The sequence below is a fragment of the Musa acuminata genome, chromosome BXJ1-5 (genome assembly GCF_036884655.1).
Source record: "Musa acuminata AAA Group cultivar baxijiao chromosome BXJ1-5, Cavendish_Baxijiao_AAA, whole genome shotgun sequence".
Lineage (NCBI taxonomy): Eukaryota > Viridiplantae > Streptophyta > Magnoliopsida > Zingiberales > Musaceae > Musa > Musa acuminata.
In genome coordinates, this window is record NC_088331.1 from 790001 (window position 1) to 814466 (window position 24466).

Sequence of the window (24466 nt, forward strand, 5' to 3'; positions counted from 1 at the left end):
ATGATTTCTTTTTGGGAAAAAAATGCTAGAAAAATCCTGAGCAAATAAGTATACCATTTGAGGCAACATTATAATACAATTATTTGAATTCATAAATGTTCAAATGAAAGGTAGTACCTGCCTTCAATCTTAAGTGGATGGTATAGACCTGCTTCGAAGTTGTGCAGTTAGAGAAACTTGTTTGATAAATCTAATTCCATCGTTACTGTTTCCATGCACCTGGAAGCATATCTGACATAATCAAAGGGCATATTCAACTTTCTGGTTTTGAAGTGAGTAATAGTAGTTTGAAAATTTTAACTTGTTAATCCTATACTTTAATCTTTTGAGGACAGTTTTGGCCGATGGCAGACAGATTGCTTTCAAATTGGCTCTTGAATTTTAAGTGGAATTGGTATTTTTGTTTTGTTATAGCAGATTATTTTTCTAATTTTTCTTATCTCTTGTTCTTTTTGTACAGGGTGAAGTCCCATTGTTGTCTGTTGAGGCAATACATCAATTGCATATCTTCATATTTGTCCTTGCAGTCACTCATGTTCTTTTTAGTGCATTCATTGTGCTTTTGGGTGGAGCAAAGGTAAATAATCACATTGTTTTGCTTATTAAATAGACATGCTACCTAGTACTAAACCTTCTCTTTAATTAATCAGATAAGTCAGTGGAAGCACTGGGAGGATTCAATCCAGCAAGAAATTAGAGGAGTTGGTACGAATGCAATTATGAAACTTAGTACCTGGGATGATTGTCTCAGACCAATTATTATCATTAATGGAGCTAAAGATCCATCATTTTTTCACTAAAATCCTTTTATTTATCCTAAATTATGCTGATGCAATCAATATACTATGTGCAGCCCCAACAAACAATGCGCATCTACATCAGTTTCAGTTTATCATGGAGCGTGTTAAGACCATTGAAAGAGATTCAGTAGATGTAACTTGGTTGGTAAGTGATTAACAGAATTAGAAATTTCACTGCATTAACACAAGTTTATACTAGCCTCAAGACTTGGTCAAACAAGAAATTTCCAGTGAATTTCAGAGGATGGGCTGTTGCATAGTAATAAAGGCAAGGTCTTACTTGGATTGAAAACCTAGCATGAATCTGATTCTGTAAGATGTAAATAAAACTCATTATTGATTGAACTTACTGAAACTGCAGCGTTATGTGTGTCACTATTTTTTCCTGATTTCATTTTAGCAATAATTTCTACATAGAAACTGAAGTAAACAACTACCAGTTTTATTTAAATCAGAGTTGCATAAAAATGGAAACGAACAAAAGCTGTGTTTGGGAACATATTTACATTTTTAATATGCATTTAGAGAAGGGAGCTTGAGCAAATGTACAATTGTGGAATGTCTTAAGTGTTTGGTAAATAATAGATGAAAACTGCATTTTAAATGTATGTTGACATAAGTGTTATTTGGTAAAATTATATTTTAAAAGTAAATTGGATATTATATGATAAATTTACCCTTCTAATATTTTAAATATTTATTAAAAAATAAATACATTTTGTTTTAATTAATAAGTATATATATATATATATATATGTAATCAAAGAAAATATTTTGTATGGCCCAGATATATAATAAATAAAAATATAATCATATAAATGAATGCAAAATAATCTTTTGAAATAAATAAATAAAATTTTACTTTATAAAAGATATAAATCATATTGACAATATTGTAATTTTAGATAATATTATAGTGTACATTAGGAATTTAAAAAATTATATTAACATCCTACAAATGCTGAAATGCCAATGCTACATTAAGGTAACATAAGTATACGAGCATTTGCAACATCCAGACCAAATGTGATTTGAAAGCATTTACCAAACACAAATTCACATCTGAAATATGCATTAAAGGGTAATATGCATTGAGCCCTCAATGTACATTTTAAATGTGTTCACAAATGCATCCATAAAAAAAACACCCAGCTGTTATGATTTGGTTATTGCATGTGCATGAAATTTTTAGATACTTTCACCTTATTTCATTGTGTGCATTGGAAAGTTGGATTTCCAATGCTTTGTTTGGAGCACCTATTCATACTTTCATTTAAATTGTCTGAACCATGAGTTGGTAATAGGGGTTCGTAACAGTCATCAAGTGTCAACTTTGAAGGTTAGTAATACTGGTATTCAACTCCATTGGACAAACAAGTACTCATCTAATAATCTAGGTTGTGCTTCTGCTGCAATATCCTCTCAGAGCAATTATGACTGGCATGCTTAAGAAAAATGTTGACTTTTATTTAGAAAACAATGAAATACTTTGAGATATCTCTCTCTATCCATCTCTCTTTCTTCTACATTATATCATCATTATCAATATGAATCCTCATGTATACAACTGGTTGGACACTTGGAGTTGGCTTGACTGTCCTACATTTCTCTTCCTTTTAAGTTATTTGAAAATATATGTTGTAAATAGCAACTTAAATTAATAGTCAGAATAAGCTACAAGACAATTTCCTGCTATTTTAAAATAATATGGTACCTGTGGCAATAAAACTTGGTTTTTTCTTGAATGGTTGCAAAATCTACGGAAACAACTATGACAAAAACAACATGCGTCAAAGTCTGGAAATTGCAATATCTTAAGAGGTTTGGTATATATCCACAATACATTACTGTTTGTGGTTATTAATCAATTTTCTGGGGGAAATTATGTTTTCAAATGGAATCATATATTTAGATCAAGGTACTCATTTTCTAAATCTTAGTTTCAAGCTCTCAGTGTTCCCTGCATTCTTAATTATGCACAAGGATGCTCTATCGTGTACCGGACCGATACTAGTCATAGGCCAGGTATGTATCGGTTGGTATCGGTGCAGTGATACATGGTACACCTGTATGTATTAATGTTTTGAAGACGAAGAATGAGAAGGAGAAGAGGAACATGCAGTGGAGAAGAGGAGGAAGGATGAAGAGGAAGGAAAAAACTTAGTTTAAGTTTTGTTTTTTTATTTTTTTTATTGGACCGGATTGGACTGTCCAACACAGGGGCGGTCCACATACTGGTCCACCCTCGGACCTGTGCATACTGCCCATTTTGAACTGGTCCAGGCGAAATGAAGAACTTTGATTATGCATACATATGGGCTTTTGTTTTCTTTTAAAAATTCTGGCAGACAACAAAAATATTGTTCAACTGAATATGTACATGTCAAGGAATATCATTTTAGTATTTGTATTTGTTTAAGCATCTTTGTTGACTCTTTCTAAAATCTACTGTCAATTAACATGATAAGATACCTAAGAACCTACACTAACTGGTACTTCTTTTGCTTTCTTCAGCATTCGTTTTTCAAACAATTCTTTTTGTCTGTGACAAAATCAGACTACGTCACTTTAAGACTTATCTTCATCATGGTAAGCAATGTTCTCGAGATCAAAACAATTTTTTTGCTTGTTTTTTACCTTTTTTCCCTGAAATTTAGTTTTCTTCCTTGATTCTATAATTATTTTGCATATCAAAACTTTTCATGGAAAGTCAATAGTCAAATCTGATTTTGGATTCATATGTTTTGTTACCTAAGATTCAAATACTTCTACTGTAGACTCATTGCAAGGGACACCCAAAATTTGACTTCCACAAGTATATGATCCGAGCATTTGAATCTGATTTCAAGAAAGTTGTTGGTATAAGGTAATGACACTCTTAGAAAATCTATATGTGCTTAAGTCTTTAAATGGAGTCACTAATCAGATTTAACAACTTAAATTTATCGTATTACACAATGATACAGTATGACATTTATTGTTAGTCACCCTAGTCCTCACATTTTACCGTCTTTCTTCAGTTGGCATCTTTGGGCTTATGTGATCATTTTCTTGTTGCTGAATATCAATGGTAAGCTGTTATCTCAAATCTTTCACAGGCCATCGATATCATATATTTTCATGTTTTCAATTTATTTGTTAAACCAAGAAATTGGAGTTATATATTGTGTGAATTTTTGTAAAAGTTCTGTATTTCCACATGGTAAATTCATTTTTCTTTATTCAATTGATATAGGATACTAGAATCAGTAGAATAATTTTTATGCCAAAGGAAAAAGCTTGTTTGGATATATCTGCTGCTTTTCCAACATAGTTGCAGTATTCCATTTCTATATTGTGAATAAAAAAAAGAAGAGTATTTGTTGGACAAATGGACATCTGTAGATGTTTAAATTTAGTTATCGACCTTACAAAATAAGACAAACTGGTTTGGTTCATTTTAACCATTTCAAATTTTTTGTCATAGATATCAGGCATTTATGTTTCCTTTTTCATGTTTCAGCTCTGTTGCTAATTGTAGCTAAAGAAATAAATGTTTATATATACTGTACAATTGGATAAATCAGTTTCATTGGAACCACAACGCCTTGTCCATGATGGTTTTCAAATAAATTCAGAGTAGTCATTTGTTTGCTTATCAAGTGTAATCAGAAAAGAATATTATCAAATAGGAAGCCTACTAAAAGGCATTTGTTATTAATGTGTCATGTTTAAATGGGCTATCTTTGTGCATGAGGTAGTGATCAACATATACAGCTTTGCCTCATAAGCGAATGTTGTTTATGGAACTTGAACCAATGACACTTAGGAAGCAGAGAAGAAACATTACTGTGGTTCTGTGGTTCACCCTATTTTGTGTACTAAGTTTCATATAATTATGAAAGATTTGCAAAATGAGGTAACCATGTACACTTTGTTACTTGTCTATGGAAGTCTAAAAACTCTAAATTACTCTCCCCCAATGGTGACATCTTTTCCTATTAGAGACACGACTTCTAGCACTTTGACTATTGCCCCTTTATTGCTCATTCAAATTATTTTATCTTTCAGATGGGTGCTTCTGCATGGTAGTGTCTTTAATACTATTTCTTCCTCTGCAGGTTGGCACACGTACTTCTGGATAGCATTCGTTCCTCTGATTGTAAGTATCCCTATGTAATCAGCTAAGAGATGCCGTATAAACAGTGAGCAGTAGTCTTACTCTGAAGGTACATGGTCCTTTGGCTACCAGAAATCTGTCATCTGTGGGGAAACTGTTCTCTAGCAGCAGAAGTGATGTCCATGTTGATAAAACTTATCATGCTTAGTTTGTTATTGACAAATGTTAAAGAATTGTGACTTTTACATGAATAAACTATAAAGAAGCTCACTGCCCCATCTTGCAGCTAAAATTTCATTTGGATGCCTAAGTGGAATTAATTATAAACTTAAGCTATGGAGGCAATCCCTAGAAACTAAAGGTTTTAGATTAAGTAGGACTAAAACTGAATATAGGAGATGCAATTTTAGTAATTCTATAAATAAACGAGATAATATAGTTAATTTGAACGGATAAGAAATTTCTTTAAGGCTTTAGATATCTTGGATCTATTATTCAACAAGATAGAGAAATCGATGAAGATATTATTCATAGAGTAAAATCAGGATTGTTAAAATGATGAGGGCATCATGAGTTTTGTGTGATCATCAGATACCTTTGAGATTAAAAGAAAAATTTTATAAGATAATTGTTAGACCAACAATGCTTTATGGATTTGATTATTGGACAGTTAAGAAACAATATATACAAAAAATTTGTATTGTCCGAGATGAGAATGTTGAGATGGATGTATAGAGTTACCATGAAAGATAGGAAAAGAAATACTTTTATTCATGAACAACTAGGTATCATCTTGATATAGGATAAAATGAGAGAAAATCGTTTAAGATGATATGGGCATGTGCTTAAGAGACGTCCGGATGTGATAGTCAAAAGATATGAAATGCTTAATGTTAATGGTACGGAAAGAGGTAGAGAAAGGCCTAAAAAGACTTTAATAGAAACTATAGATAAAGATTAGGTACTCTTAACTTAAACTAACATATGATTTTTATAGATTTCAATGGTAGCAAAAGCTTCATGTAGTTGACCCTAAATAGTTGGAAGTTACGGTTTTATTGTTATTGTTATAACTTGTGTGAAATTTTGTTCTTGGTACAATTACACAAATGATTCTCTAAATATCAGTTATATTTGAAAATTGTATGTGGTCTTTAGGTTTGATCTATTTTCCACTGCTTATATGGTTCTTCTGAGGAAAGCATATGAAATGTCTAATCTGACCATTGGTTTAGGAGAAACTTTAGGTATTTGTCCTGAGACTGCCACATCTAGGGTTCCTGTCATGGTTGAATTAACTTATTCTTTTTTATACTGTAGGCACAAATGTAGGGGGGAAATACTAATTGGCATGATCAAACAATAAGCACATGTGTCAGTTTTCAAATTTTTGCATGAGCTTGATGTGGACTCGAAATCCAAACCCAAAGACTGTAAGATATACTTCTGTACATTATCCATAAAGCTCAGAGATTGTCAAGTGCTTGGTCAGTTCCAAGTTCCATAGCAAAGATAAAGATTTGCTATCTTCCTTTTTCTTTCACTCTAGACTTTGTAATAAATTAGTGAAGCTGACACTTCTCTTATTGAGGCTATACCATGATGTATGAAGCCTTAAACCAGCTCATAAATAAAATATACTCATCATTTATACATCATGGTGGCACCATATCTGTGTGACCTGGGTCTTGGTTGTCATTGTGTTCTCAAATGTCATAAAGGGCATAATCAGTGCACGAGATTCCTGCCAATGTTGGGTCTTGGTTGTCATTGTGTTCTTAAATGTCATGAAGCAATGAATTGATCTTGCCTTATTTTCGTTCTTGCAGCTTCTTCTTTCTGTTGGAACTAAATTGGAGCATGTCATTACTGAGATAGCTCATAACGTTGCTGAAAAGTATTTTGCAATTGGAGGAGATTTGATCGTTATGCCATCAGATGATTACTTCTGGTTTCACCGACCCAGGATTCTCCTTTTCTTGATCCATTTGATCTTGTTCCAGAATGCCTTTGACATCGCATTTATCTTCTGGCTATTTGTAAGCTGCTTAGAAAATTAAATTTCGTATTTAGATTTCTGCTCTCTACACCTCAACTTAAGCACTCTACTTTTGACTATATTCTTATCTACGGTTCGCTCGATCATGGATGATTCTCCTTAGGATTTAGCTCATTCCTTTGCAGTAACTAAAACCCAATTAAGTTTCTAATAGATTGATATTTTATGCAGACTCCATATGGTCTCGATTCCTGCATCACCGATCACTTTGGTTTTGCTGTCCCGAGGCTCGTGATTGGGTAGCCATCATCTTCTCCTTATATTTTGTTTTGAATACCCAATTCAGTTTTTGTTCTTAAGCCACATGGTTCTGTGCCCTGTAGAATCATTGTTCAGCTTCTCTGCAGCTACAGCACACTACCGCTCTATGCCATTGTCACCCAGGTAACAATGATCCTTGAGCAGTTGTTCTTAGAAAATTCTTTTGTTGCTGGCACTAACTTCTCCTTTTGATTAAGATGGGGACTCACTTCAAGAAAACTGTATTCGATGACAACGTGAGAGGGGGCCTTGTGGACTGGGCTCAGAAGGCAAAGAAGCGGTTAAGTCTCAAGGAGGACAATGAGCTTGGAGGTTCAAGCAATGGCCGAAATGAATCTCCGAAGACAATGGAGATGACAAAGCTCATTATGCAGTCAGAATTGATGATGGAACAAGGAAAAAAGACATGAACAATGGAGAGCAGATACATCTAATCGAACCACCTCGTCAACTTCAATTTACTAGCTAGAGATTGTGTTGCCAACATGGAAGTGTCCCCGAGATCAGATGTCAGATCGTTTCCCAATCCTCTAGCTTTCTCTCAGAGATTATATATGCACTCATATATACTATTACTTACGTGAGTGGAACACCAAAGTTCGTGTTTGAATTTTTGCATGTTCATGTATGTATCGCTTTTGTGATCGAGGGAGGTAGAAAGTTGCCTCAACTTGGACCTAATTCCAAATTAATACATTAATTTGAGGGTTTTCTTCAAGACTTTCTCATGAATGGTGGGAAGAATGTGTGTTGCAAACTTCTTTCCATCTTGAATATGAAAGACAAATTGAAATTTCCATTATGATCCAATGAAGTCTGTCTTGGATGTTTATTTCTAAATCAAATTGTGTCTGTCTTAATCCAAGAACAATATTTGAGTAGTTTGAGGAAATGGAGGTGCAGAATTGCTATCCAGATGGCTTCTTGTGGCCCAATTTATGGCAATCTACAGCAGAGATTTATAGCATGATATTTGTGTTTGAAGAACACATTCTTTGGGGGAAAAGGTGTTCCAAATACCTGTTTAATATGCTTCAAGCAGAGATCAATAGTTCATCGAGTTGAACAAACTGTGCAAAATGATCGATCATGCAAGTTGGAATCAACATCTGATGCCATGTGGAAACTACTTGAGTCACAAAAATGTCTTAAGAGGTTGAAGCTTCCTGATCTATGAACCATAAGCATGTAAATGATGTCTACAACCACTCAGAACACTGCTGAAAGAAATTGCTATCCGATCATAAAGTCATTTGAAGCTGAAACAAAACTCGGTTCCGACTTTTTTATAAGCAAGAGGAGGTGATGCTTTGAACACCAGAGGGTGGCATGAAAGCCAAGATCAGTAGTACAAGAAATATACCTATAGGAACTAACAGCAACGACAATGGAGGTGGAGGCATTGGAGGTAGAACAAGAGGAAGAAAAATCAACGACGTCATGACCGATAAAAGCATCAGAAATGATTTGGCGCTGAAATAGCTCGAGACAAAAGCATTCCAGCTACTCCCCTGTGATCGAATCATCTTGCGTTTGCCATCCATGTCACTCACTCACACACTCCTGAAGCTTCTTCTCTCCACTCGGCACCACAGTAATCTTGCTTAGCTCGCAGGTACCGATAGCAACTCAGAGTCTTCTGTAACAATGATCAGGGATGCATTTCCAATGAGAAATCTCACGAGGCACCTTCCACGAATTCAAATTGCAGAACTGAAATAAGAAGAACATCAAGCATTGGCATGAAACTTAACCTCATCCTGTCAACAGTTGAAACTATTAGATGGTGACCGAATACGATTACAATTTCGAACTTTAGATAACTTATCATGTGCAAAAAATAAACAAAATCAAGTACATCAGAAGAACCAAAATGAACACCATAGAAGAAAAGCAGTACCTGTGTGCTTTCCTATTCTTTGGTATATCAGCAGAGACTTCTTTGATCATCCTTTGCCTTCAAACTTGAACTAGAAACATTAAGGAAGAGAAAAGATAACAGCATCAGTGCTCTCCAAAGCATTTATAGTAGTGATGTCTCTATTTGTTACATGTTGGTTCGAAATCTAGAATGGAAAGATGCTGCATGCTTTGAATGATGCTGGAATGGATTGGTTGTCTCATTTATCAGCCACTTTGTTGGACTCTCTGGTTTTTGTGCTGTGTGGGGGATTTATACAATGAAGGGAAACAGCTTCAATTATATCCTTTAGTTTCTTTGGGTTACTTTGATGATTGAGAGGATGAGGATAAGGTGCAGTCGAGACATCTGAAGTGGATACATTGCATGTAAGTACAATAATTTGAGCTTACTCTGAACCTGGTGAGCAAAGTTTTCTGTTCTCTTAGGAAAGAGATAAGATTGATCTCAATGTGCTCAAGGTGACTCCCCCCTGGCCATGGCTGCCATCAACTTTCTTTTCCTACTGGGATGCTTCCATCTTGAGGACCTTTGAGGAGACTATGCTGAGGATAGCCAATCATCTCCAGAAGCCAGGGCCCAAGAAGTCATCATCCACATGATCATACATAATTCCTTAGACCAAAAAATTATACATTTAATTTTTTTTAAATATCAAGTTTTTATTATCAGATAAGATGTTCGATCGAGGTTTACAATATCGTTCGTTACGAATGATATTTATTGATCCAATAATTTATCGCAAATCATAGTAAATCAAACATACGATATATATTGTATAAGGTGTATATCATCCGATACCCTTAGATATGATTATACCATCATCAAATAATAATCTTTTATCTTTCTTAAGATTTTTTTTTAATATACAGTACAATATACCTTGTCCAATATTAGATCAATTTTGATTTTATTTGGGATTTTGAGACACCATTATCAAGTAGTTTTATGATATAATATTCAGTTAATTATTCAAATATAATTTTATCAAATAAGACTTATGTAAATATATATTTAAAATATAATTTTTTATCTATTTTTATCAAAATATTAAAAATAAATTTTACATTCATCTCAATTTTTTTAAATATATATTAAAAATATAAATTATATTCTCAAACGGAACTCTGATCTATTAAGATTGTTTTCGAAACACGAACTCCGATCTATTAAGTCGCAAAAAGGCCATCTTGTTATTGTACTAACGCCACCATCTGCTCGCCACTCGACGATGCATGTCCACGGCAAAAGGTTCCTCCTGCTCCCATGGTGACCACCATTGTATACTGTTCTGTGATCACCAGATTGACCCATTGATCAAACAGGCACTCATCTCGTAATGTTACAGACTGTAATCAGCACAACATGCAAAGCAAGCAGTACAGGTTTTCTTCTCCAACGAAGCGTGTGCAGTGCATCAAGTACTTGGTACATGGCCATGGCTAGTAGCACCATCGTCACATGCACACCTTGGGCCAAGCAAAAAGCAAACACCACCACCTCCAACTCCATCTCCATCTCCATCTCCATCTCCATCGCCATCGCCACCACCCGTGCTGCTCACAGAGAGGCAAATCTTCCCCCTGCAGTGGGGTTGTGAAGATCACGGGAGGTGCCTCAGCAAGAAGCCATGGCTTGGGAATGTGCTCTGCTGCAGTGGAAGTAGCCATGGCTTGTGACTGTTCTTTCAGGCAGTAGAAGCAACAAGGAAGGCACTCGTCCATTGCACCATCTTTAAACCTGCCGTAATGACCGGATCAGCCGTCCGCCGCGACACGCGTCGAGCATCCGAACCATCTGGGATCGATCTCCCACCAAGTACTACGACCCCTTTCTTCTTGCAGACAAAGCTGCAGACGCCCCCACCTCGCTGCCAAAACCCTCTCCTTTCCGCTCTCGCCTCTGCCTCTTGGGCTCCAAATCTCCCCCAGGGACCTTGGGGAATGATTTGAGGAAGCTTGGAGTGGGGTTGCGCTGTTCCTTGGAGCTCAAACAGCTCAGTCGAGCTTCACGGAGCAGCAAAGAAAAGGAGAGATTTTTTAGGTTTTTGATCGTCAAGATCCACGAGCGGGATCTTTTCTCGCCTTTCCGAGCTTTGTTCGTGTCGAGAATCTGCCAAAAATCCCATCTTTCGGGGGTTTTCGTTCCAAAGATCTGATCTTTTTGTGTTCTTGCCCTGCTCAGCCGTCAAAGATCGGGTTTCTTTGGGGTTGATGTCGTTCCCGTTCCAGCAGCAGCAGCAGCTGCCGCCGCCGCCGGTGTACGCGTATCGATCCCACGGCGGGTCCGTCGGGCCGGTGATCGCCGTGCTGGCGGCGATCGCCGTGCTGGGAGTGATCGCAGGCATCCTGGGCCGGCTCTGCTCCGGCCGGACCATAATGGGGTACGGGCACTACGACTTGGAAGGGTGGGTCGAGCGGAAGTGCGCCTCCTGCATCGACGGGAGACTGGAGGCGCCGCCCCAGCCGCGGCGGCCGAGCGCCAACGCGACCGGGGGAAGCCTGCCGTCCCCGTCCGCAGCGGCGACGCAGGCCAAGCAGTCGGAACGGCGGCCGGACGCCCCAGCAGGGGCGGCGGAGTCGTGAACTGAGACGGCGGCCTTCGATGCAGCTGCTCTCTGCATCAAAAAGCTTCCTTTTTTCTTCTCCTCCTTTCAATCTTTTCTTAATGGTCGTAACAGCTGTTTTGCTGTATTATGTTTATGGAAGCCATGAGTTCTTCCATGGATGTTTACTTGGGATGGATCAATGGAAATTGTGAGCACATTGTTCTTTTTCCGCCAAACTCCTCAAAAACAACAAGAAATCGTGTTCTTCATATGATTGTGTTACTACGAATCATGTAAGTTTGAATCCTTTGTATTGCATCGTTTGTGGTACTAATGATGTGATATATGAATCGATATAAAAATTACGAAGGTTTTTCGAAGATTATATGCTGTGTGGACTCCGTGATGTGATTACATCATGCAGCAATCTTTCGATGCACACAATCAATAATTGTCATTCTGATCTGCCTTATTATTTATCTCCAATTGTGAGCACATTGCAATTCATTTTTTGGTTCCTTGTTTTTCAATATTTTTATGCATTAAAACAATAATTTAGATCCCAAAAAATAATGAGTTTGTCATATGTATTTTTTAACTCAAACTTCCAAGAGATCATATATATATCTTAACAAATGATGTCTTTTGGATACAAAAAAAATAATAATAATAAATTTATGCTAAATACATAAAACAAATAATTAATTATCTAAATTATCACAGATATGAGAGAAATAAAATATAAAAAGGACAATAAATAACAACAAAAGATTCCAGCTACATCAATTTGATTGACTGAAAACCTAACATGTACTCATTTTGAAAGATTGAGTGGGCAAAATATGTTAAGAAAAATATGAACAGTGGTCAAGTTCAAGATACAAGGAATGAGGTGTAGCTTAGAACAAAATATGCTGCAATTTTCTGTGTAATTTTATTCTTATAATTGTTACATTATATTCTTTGAATAATTAATATGTTATCATACATTGTCATTTACATAATAGAATTTTAGTCAAATGTAGAGAGAGATAATAACAGTAAATTTGCTTTATGAATGAGGTGTTGTAGTACTTACCAGCAATGATGCAGCAAATTTCTGTACAAGGAAATAATAAAAAAGTATTTTTTAGATGTTCTCATAATCTAAGAAATAATAAATAAGCTTTTGGGATTTATGATAATCCAATTAAAAATCTTTACCAGTATTCTATAAATTCTTTTATCAAATTGTTTAGATCTATGATGGTTTAATCAAAACCCCTATCATAAACAATACATAAAAAAAAGCATCATGAAATATCCTTTACCTCTTCTTTTGGTTCCTGTCGACTTCCTCCTCCATGGAAGACCGCAACTTCTGCATCTGCATGCAAAAATGAATCTGATTTCTGCAGATACTTTCAATAGTGTTGTCATTATTTAGTCCTTTGGCTTGACCAGATCTATGAAGTTGGAAGGAGATGTGCCAAGATAAGTCCAAAGAAGAATAGTTCTGATTCTGATTCTGTTCTCTACATAGAACAAATCTGATTATTATACATTGGGAAGCGACAACATTCCGTGGAAAGGAACAAATATAATGGAAGGTTGTCGTGTGGTGGATGGCGGTATTAAACCTCAACATCCCATGGGATCACCAGCTTGCCAACCAAGCAAGCGAAGGACTCATCCGACACCGCCAAAGATGATGGTTACCGATCTCATATCATCGATTCAACCTGTTCTTAGTTCCTGTAGTCACTGTACAAGATGATCTTAAGCACCTGCGGGACTAAAACCCTAAGAAATGTGAGGTTTTGTCTCTTGTTCCTCTTGTTTCGTTTTCTGAAAGAAAAGGTATTGGCAAATTCCAACGAGTCAAAGTAGATTCAATTACAAGATTGGTTGCGACGTTGGATTAGGACATTCCTTTATGGCTTTGTATTCTTTTGTGATAGATGTCATCATACTCTCCTTATTCCTATTTTATAAGACGATCTCTCTCTCTCTCTCTCTCTCTCTCTGTATTTTATGTCCACATCGACAAATCTCCAACGCCAAAAGCTACATCATCTGCAGAATCCAACATGAAATGCCTTGGAACATGCTGAAGTCGGCAGATATCTATGAGAGGATAAGACACAGGAATATTCTAATCGCATCAGGTGTTGAGAGTCTTCGGTACATCTTGTCATCTTGGTAGAAAGCCAGCTACCTCGCAACACACGCCTGTTCCTCGCCATAGACTTACCTCCCCAGCGACGAGCACTGAGATGATTGCCTGAAGGATAAATGCGCTCTTTGCATGCGGAAGGACACATCGAGCCTGCGCTGTTTGTCGGGGCCCTATCACGATGCATTGACCTTGATGGAGACCTGTGTGTGTGAGTGGCTATGAAGCGTAGAACTTGCAGTTTGCTCTATAGACATCCTTACGAGGAGGCCAACACAGTGGCGGGAGACAGCTGAGAGAACAATAGGGTTTGGATGTGTACTTTTTATCCTTGTGTTACGGAAAAGAATTGGATGTATATGGCTGTGTTTAATTACTTTGAAGAGAAAATTAAGAGTGTAATATGAGTTTGTGGAGATTTGTTTTTCTTCATCCAACCCAACAAAGAAAAGAAAAGGAAAATAATTTGATAGGAAATATGCCAACCAATAAACAAGTCGATAGGATTGTAGTGGAGCTCTGAAAGGACTTGCTTGGCTTCCTTGCATGCATGAGAGGAAAGCTTAAAGAGATTCCACAATACAATGAATGGACATGGAAGAATTTGATGGAACTATGAAAGAAGAAGCCATAGAAAATATACAAGGAAAATGTGTGAGTATTGAAATGTATGTATGATAACTTTTTTGTGTTTAGAGATATGAAAAATATAAGTGTAATTATTTATTTATTGGATACAATTAAGAAGTAGAAAATTCAGTATATAGAACCTACAAATTATAATCCATATAAAATCTACATATATATATATATATATATATATATAATATTGCAGATAAATTGGAGATCAAACATCAGTTACTTAATACAAGATGAGGATGCCTACTTAAATATGAGAAAATTTATCCTGGCACATACTATTTGCAGCTAATGAAAAGAAGATAATGATGCGGATCAAATGACAAGATTTATCCCTGAGCACAAAAAAAAAAAGAAGAAGAAATTAAATATTGCAGGTCCAAATGTTGGCCTTGGCCAGTTAATGTGATAATCAAGTGCTTGTTGTACTTTGATGTGAGAGAGAGAGAGAGAGAGATGAAAAAGACCTGTGTTGTATAGATACATAGGAAGAAGGGGGAATGAGGACATACGACATGGGTGATCGGGACAAAACATAGTACGAGTGGGTCACCATTCCGAGGAAAAAGAAAGGCAAGGGGATGTCTAAAAGATGGAAGCTCAACAATGGTGGAGGACAGATGGATTCTTTTCACCCTTCTCTTTTGACCTGACATGTCTCATCATCCCCCTCTCTTCTCTCTCTCTCTCTCTCTCTCTTTTTCCCTCTCTATTCTTCCTTTTCCTACCATCTCTCTGATGTGACTTGATGACATCCGATCTTTGTCCGTGTCATTTGCCAAGTTCTTGTCTTCGCCTCCTTGGTTTTATCTTACTACTCTACGCCAAGCTTTGTGAGGTCACAATTAGATCTCTCCAAATAAGCTCGTAGAAATAAATGGTGGGTTTGTCTTTGCATGGAAATAAAGAGTCGCTACTGTTGTTTCATATGTACTGACATAAGCCCACTATGTTCTCTTCACACTGATCCACCAGTTGACAAGGATTTATGTGCATGTGAACAACTTGACACTTGAGAGAGAAATGTATCATTATCTTAAAACACTTTTTTCTCAATCTCATGTGATTCGCAAGAATCATTTTTGTCCCTCATAAGAGATTATGAGTGATTATTGATGTTCATCTAGTGCAAGTCAAAGGTTTGGACTAAGATCTCTCCACCAGTGATGAATGAAGCTGTTTTGTGAGTCTAAATTGATTCCATTTTTTTTTTATTGTATTAAAGGTCATTTTCTCTATGAAATATTTTCTCCATCCAATTCATCTTCTACAACGATTCCCCAGTGGGAGTTTTAGTTGAAGAGACCCAAATATTCACTAAGTTTAAGCCAAAAGTTACAATTTCCAACATCATTTTTTAATTTCTCTTGATGAGAATAATTTTTCTTCTTTCTCCATTTTTAGTAGTTTTTGTATCTTTTGGAAATAGCACAATTACCATTATAAATTTTAATATAGCATATATATTCTTCCAAATATAATGGTCATCCACATATGCCCCTCTCATGTCAATAGTTATCCATAAACCTCAAATTTGTTAGAATAAAAAATTTTCACAGAAACTAAAGCTTGATATATAAATTAACACAATGATTTTAATGTTTTGATATATAATAATATTTTAGTGTATCTAAATGACAGCCGTCTGACAAGGAATAATTGTAATGCATCTTAATTTTGAGAAATTAAGATAATATTAAAGTGATTTTTTGGCCAAAGTAGTTGTAAATTTAACTTGCATTTGATAAAACTAGATAAACAAAATAAATTCAAATTTTTAAGGAAAAAATTAATTAAAATGCCTATTTCGATACCTTAAAAAAAAAAAGATGATCATTTAGACCTATGTTAGCCATTTCAAAGTTATTCTAAATACTTGATAATTTTTAGAAAAAAATTTAAAAGATGATTATTTAGACTTATGGTAGCCATTTCAAAGCTATTCTAAAAAAAATAGTTTCCAATTTTTGTTCAAACTTAAAAAACCCTTCTCTCATGATAATGAACAAGTTTTTTGTTTCAAAACAATCATAAATTCACTGAGCAAAAATGAAAAAAAAATGCATAAATTTGATTTTTTTTTTTTTTTAAGAGCTTTAGATGAGTTACAATAGCTATTTTATTTTTTAAAATAAATAAATATATATATCATTTAGACTTTCTAAGCCATTTTCAATTATTTTTTAAATTTTAATTTTTCTATAAAAAAAAAAAAAAGTAAGACTTAAGCTACATGATTTTTTTTTAATGAGGTTATACTGTATTTAAATTGGATTAAAACCAATATAATGCTGTTAAAAAAACTGTGTGTGTAACTTAGAACACCCAAAAAAAATTATTTTTTTTCCTCAACTTTAGAAAAACATTTCCAATAATATTTTTTTTATTATTTTCTCCAAAATGGTTGTGAATTCAACGTAAATAAGCCATCAAGCACAAAATTGAAGTTAAAAGAACTCTATCTCTATATTGATAACCTTGAATGAGCCATCAAGCACAAAATTTTAAGTTAAACTAACTCTCTATATTGATAACACATACCAATCTGAGCATTTCCACAGACATGTTTTTAAGGTCCGAATTTTCATTCGTGTAAGCCACAAGATTGCACGATAAGAATGAAGGATTAGCACTAACATTGTCTCTATTAAAGCCACACAACGTCCAAAGAAAGATAGATAGTAAGGTCTAAAAGAAATCCAACATGATTTAAGTTGCTATTTCCTTTGGATGTCAACATATGACCTCCAGAAAAAAAAAACACTATAACTCGACCAGAAGAGACCATTTGCGATCGAAAGCCAATAAGGATCTGAAACTTGTAAGTCACCGTAATTTGGTGTGCATTTCTTTCTTTGATGTACAAGATCGCAAAATCATTTCTCAGACATAATTGTCTACCAACGTTGAAAGTGATCCTTATACAAAAAAAAAAAACAAACTTTTTTATTTCTTTTCATTTTATGTTTCGGTGTGGAGATGTATAATTCTTAAGTTTTATTGCATTATATATATATATATATATATATAATTCTTAAGTTTTATGTTAATTATATATATATAATTATATATATAATTATATATATAATCCTTATTCAATAAAGACTATGATTTCTAAGAACGAAAATAAATAAAATAATATACTAAGGACTCATAATTAGAAAAATAAATAAATAAATAAATAAAAAATAAAGATTAGTATCAAATCTCTAAAATTAAAAATATGGTTGCCAAAAATATTAAATCCAATTCAAAAATATTTATCATGATATTAGGACATATTTCAGTCGGTTTAAATGTGATCCAATCTCAATTCCAATTCCAGTGGGATTCGGAATTGGCTTGCGCCATAGGCAACAGGATATCGGTCCTAATCCCAGTCGTGATGGGATTCGATTTCCTAATCGATGCGAAGTGCTTACGGTAGACGGGAAACTCGTTCGTCTGGAATTCTAATATCGCGGCATCATCGTCCTTATATATACATACATACGTAGCGACGTATTCCTCCGTGCTTATCATCATCATCATCATCTTATTGAACCTCTTCGACATGGGAGCGAAACAAGCAAAGGCGATAAGCAAAGAAAGAGACAGAGACAGCGAGAGCGCCGATTGGTCGACTCTCGAACCCGGCCTTTTGGAACTCATCGCGGAGCAGCTCGTCGCCGACACCGCCAATCACGTCCGCTTCGGTGCCGTCTGCAAAGCGTGGCACGTCGCTGCCGTCGCCGTCGCCGTCGCCGTCGCCAACCAACGCCGCACGAGCCCTCCCCACCTCGCCACCGGCCGTCTCGGCTCCTTGTCATCGCTCTCTGCGCGAGGACGCGCCCGATCGCGGTTTCAGCGTCTCATGGATACCGCCGCCGTGGAGCAGCTACCGGACAAGAAAGAGAATTCGTTCACCATCGGTTACTTACCGCCCGCGTGGCTCACACCAACCTTTATTATTTAAATCTAAATTACCGAGGGTTTTATTCCTCCCTTTTTTTTTTCTTTTTTTTTCTAACAATGATAGAGACGACATCTTTTTTACTTCAAAAGAATAAAATTAGCTCTCCTAGTCTCGATATGTGTATTGAGATTTTGATATTATATGATATATAATGGGAGAAACCATGCTCATCAGAGCTCCACATTTCGATCATTTGTGTCCATAGTTCTTTCTGCACCGAGGTGCTTTACGTGAGTAGCCTGATGAACCTGAGCTTGTGGTTATAAGATGTCAACCATGGCTGAGAAGGCCTCACTGTCGCTGGGCTGCCTCAGCGAAGGAAAGTTGCAGGACCTGATCTGAGATCCTGCGAAGCTGCAGGCCGAGTGTGGCTCAGCTGCCTCGCACGCAGTGATGGTGTGCCGGTTGAGATCCAGGCACCGAAGACGGTGGAGGAGGAGGTACCGGCCACTTTCCACGGGTTGCCTCCTAACTGCTGCTGTCAAAATTTTCCGACTCCCATGTGACAATAGGAAGCATACGGGATCGCATTACACCCTAACCCTCTCAGCGGCAGCACTTGGAGTCGAGTCTTCGGATGCCGGAAATGGCTTGACACAACCGCGTGAGGTTTGCCGGCGGAAATGGGAGCGGAGGAAGCTTATCGATCTCATGTTGAGCCGCAGCCAGATGCCAGCCGACGGCCTTGCTGGGTTGGTTGACTCCAAGCTTGTGTTGGAGATCGTACAGCTGAATTGCTCACCTTGCTGTGCTGATCTTTGCCTCCAAGTGCGCGTCCCAGCCATAGCCTTGCTCGTCGAGGCTTTGCAGTCATCGCGTATGGCTCGTCCCGATTGCTTGCTTCTCTTATTCCCTCAATCTACTCGTGATACTGAGGCTCTACCCTCGTCTCTCTCACTTGCTCCAACTCTATGAATCGGCACAAGAAATTGCCACGAATGTTGAGCTACTGCAAGCTTGCATATATGTGACCCTCCTCCAGATAGGAAGAACGGTTTGCTCAGAATGAAAGATGTGATAGAACACAGCCAAGAAACTGATCTCTATTTTCCTCGGTTGATACCAAAAGAAGGTAAAAGAAAACACAAATTAGCATCGAACTATATATGGTACAATCAAAGAAGAGTCATCGTTTATGCGCGCATATGATTCGTCTGACTTGTATTCGCGAGTTCCTATTGACACTCAGAGGGAGCTGTTTGTTGAATTCCATGTATTCAATCAACAAAGCATTGCAGACACGGAATTTTATCCAAACGACAACTCTTAACTTCAATAGTTTTGCACTGAGCATCCAAATTGTGAGTAAAAAATATACGAAGATTAAAAAGAAAAAGAAGGAATCCCATGCATCGGACTCCAGATAATATGAGATATAGGAATTACTTCTATAAATAAATAGAATTTGGTTCCATGTCTGGAACTTGATCATTCAGATGATGAAAGAACAGTCCTGAAGTCTACCTTCAAATATACAAGAACTAACATTAATAATACACACAGTTGGAGAAGACAAGACACTCAGAAATTTATTTATTTATTTGTACAAATCATTCTCCTGCAACTAAAAAGCATTTCTAGTGAATTATTGTAGCAGATTTTTCCAAATTTATTCTAACAGCTCGATGAACGCATGGTTGGTAAGATGACACTTTTCCAAATCAACCCAGTAGCAGTAATACAGTTCAGACCAGAAATAGACAGCTCTATGACCTGTCAAGAAAGCCCAATAAAAAAAATGAGACAAATATAGGTGGGCATTCTTCTCTGACATTGAACATTAAAGAAAAATAAAGACAGGAAGGAAAACATTGAATACATCAAGAACCATATCCTATCGCTTCTTTCAAGGAATGTGCTTTAATGCATAACATGCCATAACCGGCTTACAATAATAATAAGCAAATATTAAACAAGAATGTCTTATCTCTGGTTGTCATAATTAACTGAAGTTTTGAATATTGGTTCACAGACAACAAATGTAAAAAAAAATCATCACTAACAGATAAAAATTTGACAGTGTATCATCATCAAGTACTCAAATGACATCTACACCATGACACGCAGACAAGAAGCTACTATCTGTTAACAGCATGAAAAGATGGATAAAAAGGAGTGTTCAGTTTTAGCATATAATGACATGTACAAAGGCATGCCAACAGCGTGCTTATATCGACCTAGTACAGGCATTCATTATTTCAACTGATTTGCATGTTAATAAAAAATTAGCTTTAGCTAAGTCCAATTTGACCTTATGATCAAACATCTACTTATTAAGGGGTTCGATATGGGTTGAATACGATACATATGAATTAATTGGCTTGAGTGATTTTATTCATCGATTGGGTAGGACCTTAGTCCCTGTCGCTAAGGATTTTGTACGAGATAGGGAATTCATTAGTACTTAAACAAAGATCAAACAACCACCTATTATCCTTGATATGCATCCTTATGCGGATAAAAGAAACATCTAAGAAACAACAACTGGCATTTATTGATCTATTGATAGTCCTCCAATCATTTCAATTTTATCAAAAGAAGTGTGACTGAAAATGACACGGACCTTAGCAGCCTCACTTTTATTCAATTATAAAACTAGATATGTATGTTTCTGGATCAGATGATAGACTAAAATAAGTTGTATGACAAACAACTTATGACATCAAATCCTATTGTATTAAACCAGCTCTTCTAACTTGTTCCGCAATGCCTCCCTCTTGTATTCCCCTACTCTCATCTGTTCTATGTTTCCTCCAGCCATTATCCTGTTATAGCAGCAGACTGTATTCACTTTGCACACTTTAGTCAAACATCCCCTTCTGATTCAGCGCAGATTCTCAACATTTCTAACTTCAAGTTATATTCCTTGATTCCATTCAAAAAAGACAAATAATTATCAGAACGCAATCCATGAAAGATGTTTTTATCAGTTGCAAGATGCTGACATATACAAATACGTGATGAGTATCACCTAAATCCAACAAACACTGAAAACATTTAAGCAAGAAGAAATTGCACCAAAACAGCAACAGGATCAGCAAGACGAAAAAATTCAACAAATTTTACAGGAAGACAAAAACAACTTGTACTGAGAAAGGATATCTGTAATAAACATGCATATCTCTCAAAGTGGATACAGAAGACAAAACATCCATTATCGGATACCCATTCACTACTTGCAGATATCCTGTCTGCCACCGCCTTGGTGGCTTTAGTGTGGCTTCCAAACATGGAGCCCTCCTCCGTCTCCCTAACACCAAACATTAAAAGAAACTGCCATTCATCTTCCATGAGCTGGTCAGTTAACTTCAACTGACAACTTCAAAAATGACCAATTAGACTAGATAACCCATCCTCTGCTTTAGGTGGTATAATGTGAGTGGCGACTGAGGTGCCATCGCTGCACTCCCTTTTTTTTCCCGCCTGCCACCCTATCTAAGCTAGTGACAACTAGCACAGCCAATCATACACCATAGTTGGCCATCAGCCAGCCTTGGCACATTGGTAACTTGTGATCGACATGCTGACGATGGTGCAAACACTAAGTTTTAAAAATATCTTTTGCACAAGAAATTTTTTTTTTTGTAATACCATCAATCCAACATTATCTTTTGTAGAAGTTAAACAATGTGAAGATGGTGCAAAGAGCCAAAAGCTTAGTTTCGAAAATATAGGTATAATGGCAAAAGACTCCTAAAATTAACCACAACAAGCAGAGGAGAACATCTTAGTGATAAGATGGAAACTCATCAAATCTGAATCCTATGTGCATAGGCAATGTCTTCTACTTTGCACCGGCTCCAGAAACCAATCAAAGAGAAATCTTTGATGCATTGACCATCAGAAACCACACAAGAAATATACGAACCAAATTAGGAACCCTAATCGACGATAAAAAAGGCATGGAGTGAGAGGAAAACCGACACCAACTTTATTTCTGGTACCCGCCGCCGCGAGCGTCGTAGTCCTCCTCCACCCTTTCTGTGAGGTAGACCTTGGGGAAATTGTCGGGACCGAAGGTCTTGGCGGTCATGATCCGCTCAACGTCGGCCTTCCTAATGACGGTCCGGCGGACGGGGGGGCGGTCACGGCGGCGATCACGCGTGTAGTACTTGATATCGAACACGGTCTCGGGCTCGCAGGTAGGGATGCAGGCCTTGGCGGGCGCGGTGGCGGGGCAGAAGCGGCGGTACTCGGTGGCCATGGGGAGGGCGCTCCGGTACTCGGGATCGGAGCAGGGCCCGGTGATCTCCCATGGCTTCTTAAAGTACCTCTTGAACGATTGCACGAGGGATTTGACAGCGGACGCCATCGTCGGCGAGACCGAGGTGGGATCGAGAACACGAGCTCTCGAAGTTTCTTTTCCCAACCTCGAGGAAGATAGGATCTTTAACTGAACGCATAAGAGGGCCTTTAAAAGCCCATTTACGGCCCATATATTGTGTTCCTGACAATTAAGCCGTATGGGTTCAGCCCATTAATTGCTAAGGGTGTGATGATTAATAGAACAAAATTGCCTTATACATTCATATTTACCACTCTAAATTTAAAATTATCATATATATATATATATATATATATAATCCCTTTGAGAACTTTGATCTCATCTGCCTACACTTGAGTTTCACTTAAACGGTTCAATTTGACATCGTACTTAGAACAATGTCTATAAGAAGTTCCACAGAGACTTAATGCCGAAAAGTCGCCTAACATCTTTCCTAGAGTCCTCCTACGTACTGTCGGGTGACAACAAAGAACTGTGATGGCAACGTGGAAGAAGATCGCTCGGTGTTGAGCCGATTCCCTTTTACGTTTGGTCCTTTTCACTCATTTATGTAGTCACCAGCTCGCATGAGCTTTTATTCTGTGTTTACTCTTTCCTGGTTGTTTCCGGTGTCTGATGCCTACCATTGCTCTATTCTGAGGTTACAAGTTCACGCTTTTCTGCAGCACTCTTTTTTTTTTTGTCCGCCATTGCATTTGTGTCACGGTGATTTGGAAAGTTAATGTGGTAATGTCATGGCCTGGAAGATAATAGGCATATTCTTCTGCTGCTTTCTGAAAACCTTTGTTTATTTTTATGGTAGATTTCATGTTTCATATGTTGGCTTGCTTTGTACAGCTAAAATTAATGTAAGAAGTCGAATCTGACCTGCATTACATATTATTTTTCTGATATGGATCAGTCTGAATTCTTAAACCTTTTATACTTTCAATGGATCAAGCAGCAAACCAAGTCTTAATGCACTCGGAACACCATCTTCTAATGGATGGAGATATCACAACCTCAGTTCTGCTAAATACTTCAGCTGGCACGAGTCACAGGTTTTGTTGGAGTAAGATATGAGCCGTATACATGATCGCGGAAGTGAGCAGTTCGTTGACAGGCTCATCTAAAGGGCAAAAGAAGAAGAAGAAGAAGAAGAGGAGGACGCGGCTCATCAAACGCCCAGCGTTCTCCTCTCTTTGCCTTGTACCTTTTGGCCGTCCAATTTTTCCAGCCACGACTTTATGAGAAAGGTGAGCATTCATCGTCCCTGATCCCACCCACTCTTTTATTGTCGCATTCAGTTGATGTCAGCGCATGACACGATGCTTGTTGAGCTCCGGCGACTCGCGGCCGTGCCGGCTTTTTCTTCCTTGAAGAGAGAAAAGGATGCTCCTGCACTCCATGTGTCGAACACTCCGTGTGCGCGAACGGTATTCGAAATATAGCCGACACCCAGGACTCTTACCCTATGACCAGTGGAGAATTGATACGGGACCCACAAAACCATATGCGGGTCCCACCGATGCTGGTTAGGGTAGTTAAGCGGGGGAACATTTGGAGTCAGTCGAAAAGTGTTTCAAGAAACGTATCTCGGGCTTGACCCCGAGGCGCCCTTTCGGAGACGTGTCACCGTCTAACGTGGACCCCAGGCGTCACGCGAGGTACGTTGCTGACGCGTGTCGTCGTGGTCGTCGCTCGTCACTGACGTGTCTGAAAAGATCTCGTAAAGGCTCAGACAGCCACCACGACACGTCAACAT

General features: G+C 37.4%; 3 protein-coding genes and 1 long non-coding RNA gene across 6 annotated transcripts in view; 2 read left to right on the forward strand and 2 right to left on the reverse strand.

Moving 5' to 3' along the window:
* LOC103983755 (MLO-like protein 1) overlaps positions 1-7937 on the forward strand; it is a 9700-nt gene extending 1763 nt beyond the window's left edge. Inside the window, exons 4-14 of the mRNA XM_009401027.3 lie at positions 461-577; positions 651-705; positions 854-945; positions 3315-3389; positions 3578-3666; positions 3821-3870; positions 4901-4941; positions 6729-6938; positions 7130-7197; positions 7282-7342; positions 7417-7937. Coding sequence (XP_009399302.2) covers positions 461-577; positions 651-705; positions 854-945; positions 3315-3389; positions 3578-3666; positions 3821-3870; positions 4901-4941; positions 6729-6938; positions 7130-7197; positions 7282-7342; positions 7417-7629 — 1071 coding nt within the window. The 3' untranslated portion in view covers positions 7630-7937. The remainder of the gene's footprint in view (positions 1-460; positions 578-650; positions 706-853; positions 946-3314; positions 3390-3577; positions 3667-3820; positions 3871-4900; positions 4942-6728; positions 6939-7129; positions 7198-7281; positions 7343-7416) is intronic.
* Positions 7938-8479: 542 nt separating this feature from the next.
* LOC135672869 (uncharacterized) lies at positions 8480-9488 on the reverse strand. Of its 2 annotated transcripts, none has more exons than XR_010513132.1 (2): positions 9120-9488; positions 8480-8932 (listed from the first exon to the last, which is right to left on the reverse strand). It is a non-coding gene; the product is annotated as an uncharacterized LOC135672869 (long non-coding RNA). The 2 variants fall into 2 exon arrangements; XR_010513133.1 differs by having other exon boundaries at positions 8480-8979.
* An 861-nt stretch (positions 9489-10349) lies between these two features.
* On the forward strand, positions 10350-11961 carry LOC135674886 (uncharacterized). Its single transcript, XM_065185136.1, has one exon. It carries the CDS (start codon positions 11354-11356, stop codon positions 11723-11725), a length of 372 nt encoding a protein of 123 aa, XP_065041208.1. The 5' UTR covers positions 10350-11353; the 3' UTR covers positions 11726-11961.
* A 7845-nt stretch (positions 11962-19806) lies between these two features.
* Positions 19807-22813, reverse strand: LOC103983617 (uncharacterized). Of its 2 annotated transcripts, none has more exons than XM_009400866.3 (2): positions 22368-22813; positions 19807-20150 (listed from the first exon to the last, which is right to left on the reverse strand). In XM_009400866.3, the coding sequence occupies exon 1, from the start codon at positions 22747-22749 to the stop codon at positions 22369-22371; it is 381 nt and encodes a 126-aa protein (XP_009399141.2). In that variant the 5' UTR covers positions 22750-22813; the 3' UTR covers positions 19807-20150; position 22368. The 2 variants fall into 2 exon arrangements, with proteins under 2 accessions (XP_009399141.2, XP_018681509.2); XM_018825964.2 differs by having other exon boundaries at positions 22362-22813.
* Positions 22814-24466: the final 1653 nt, after the last annotated feature.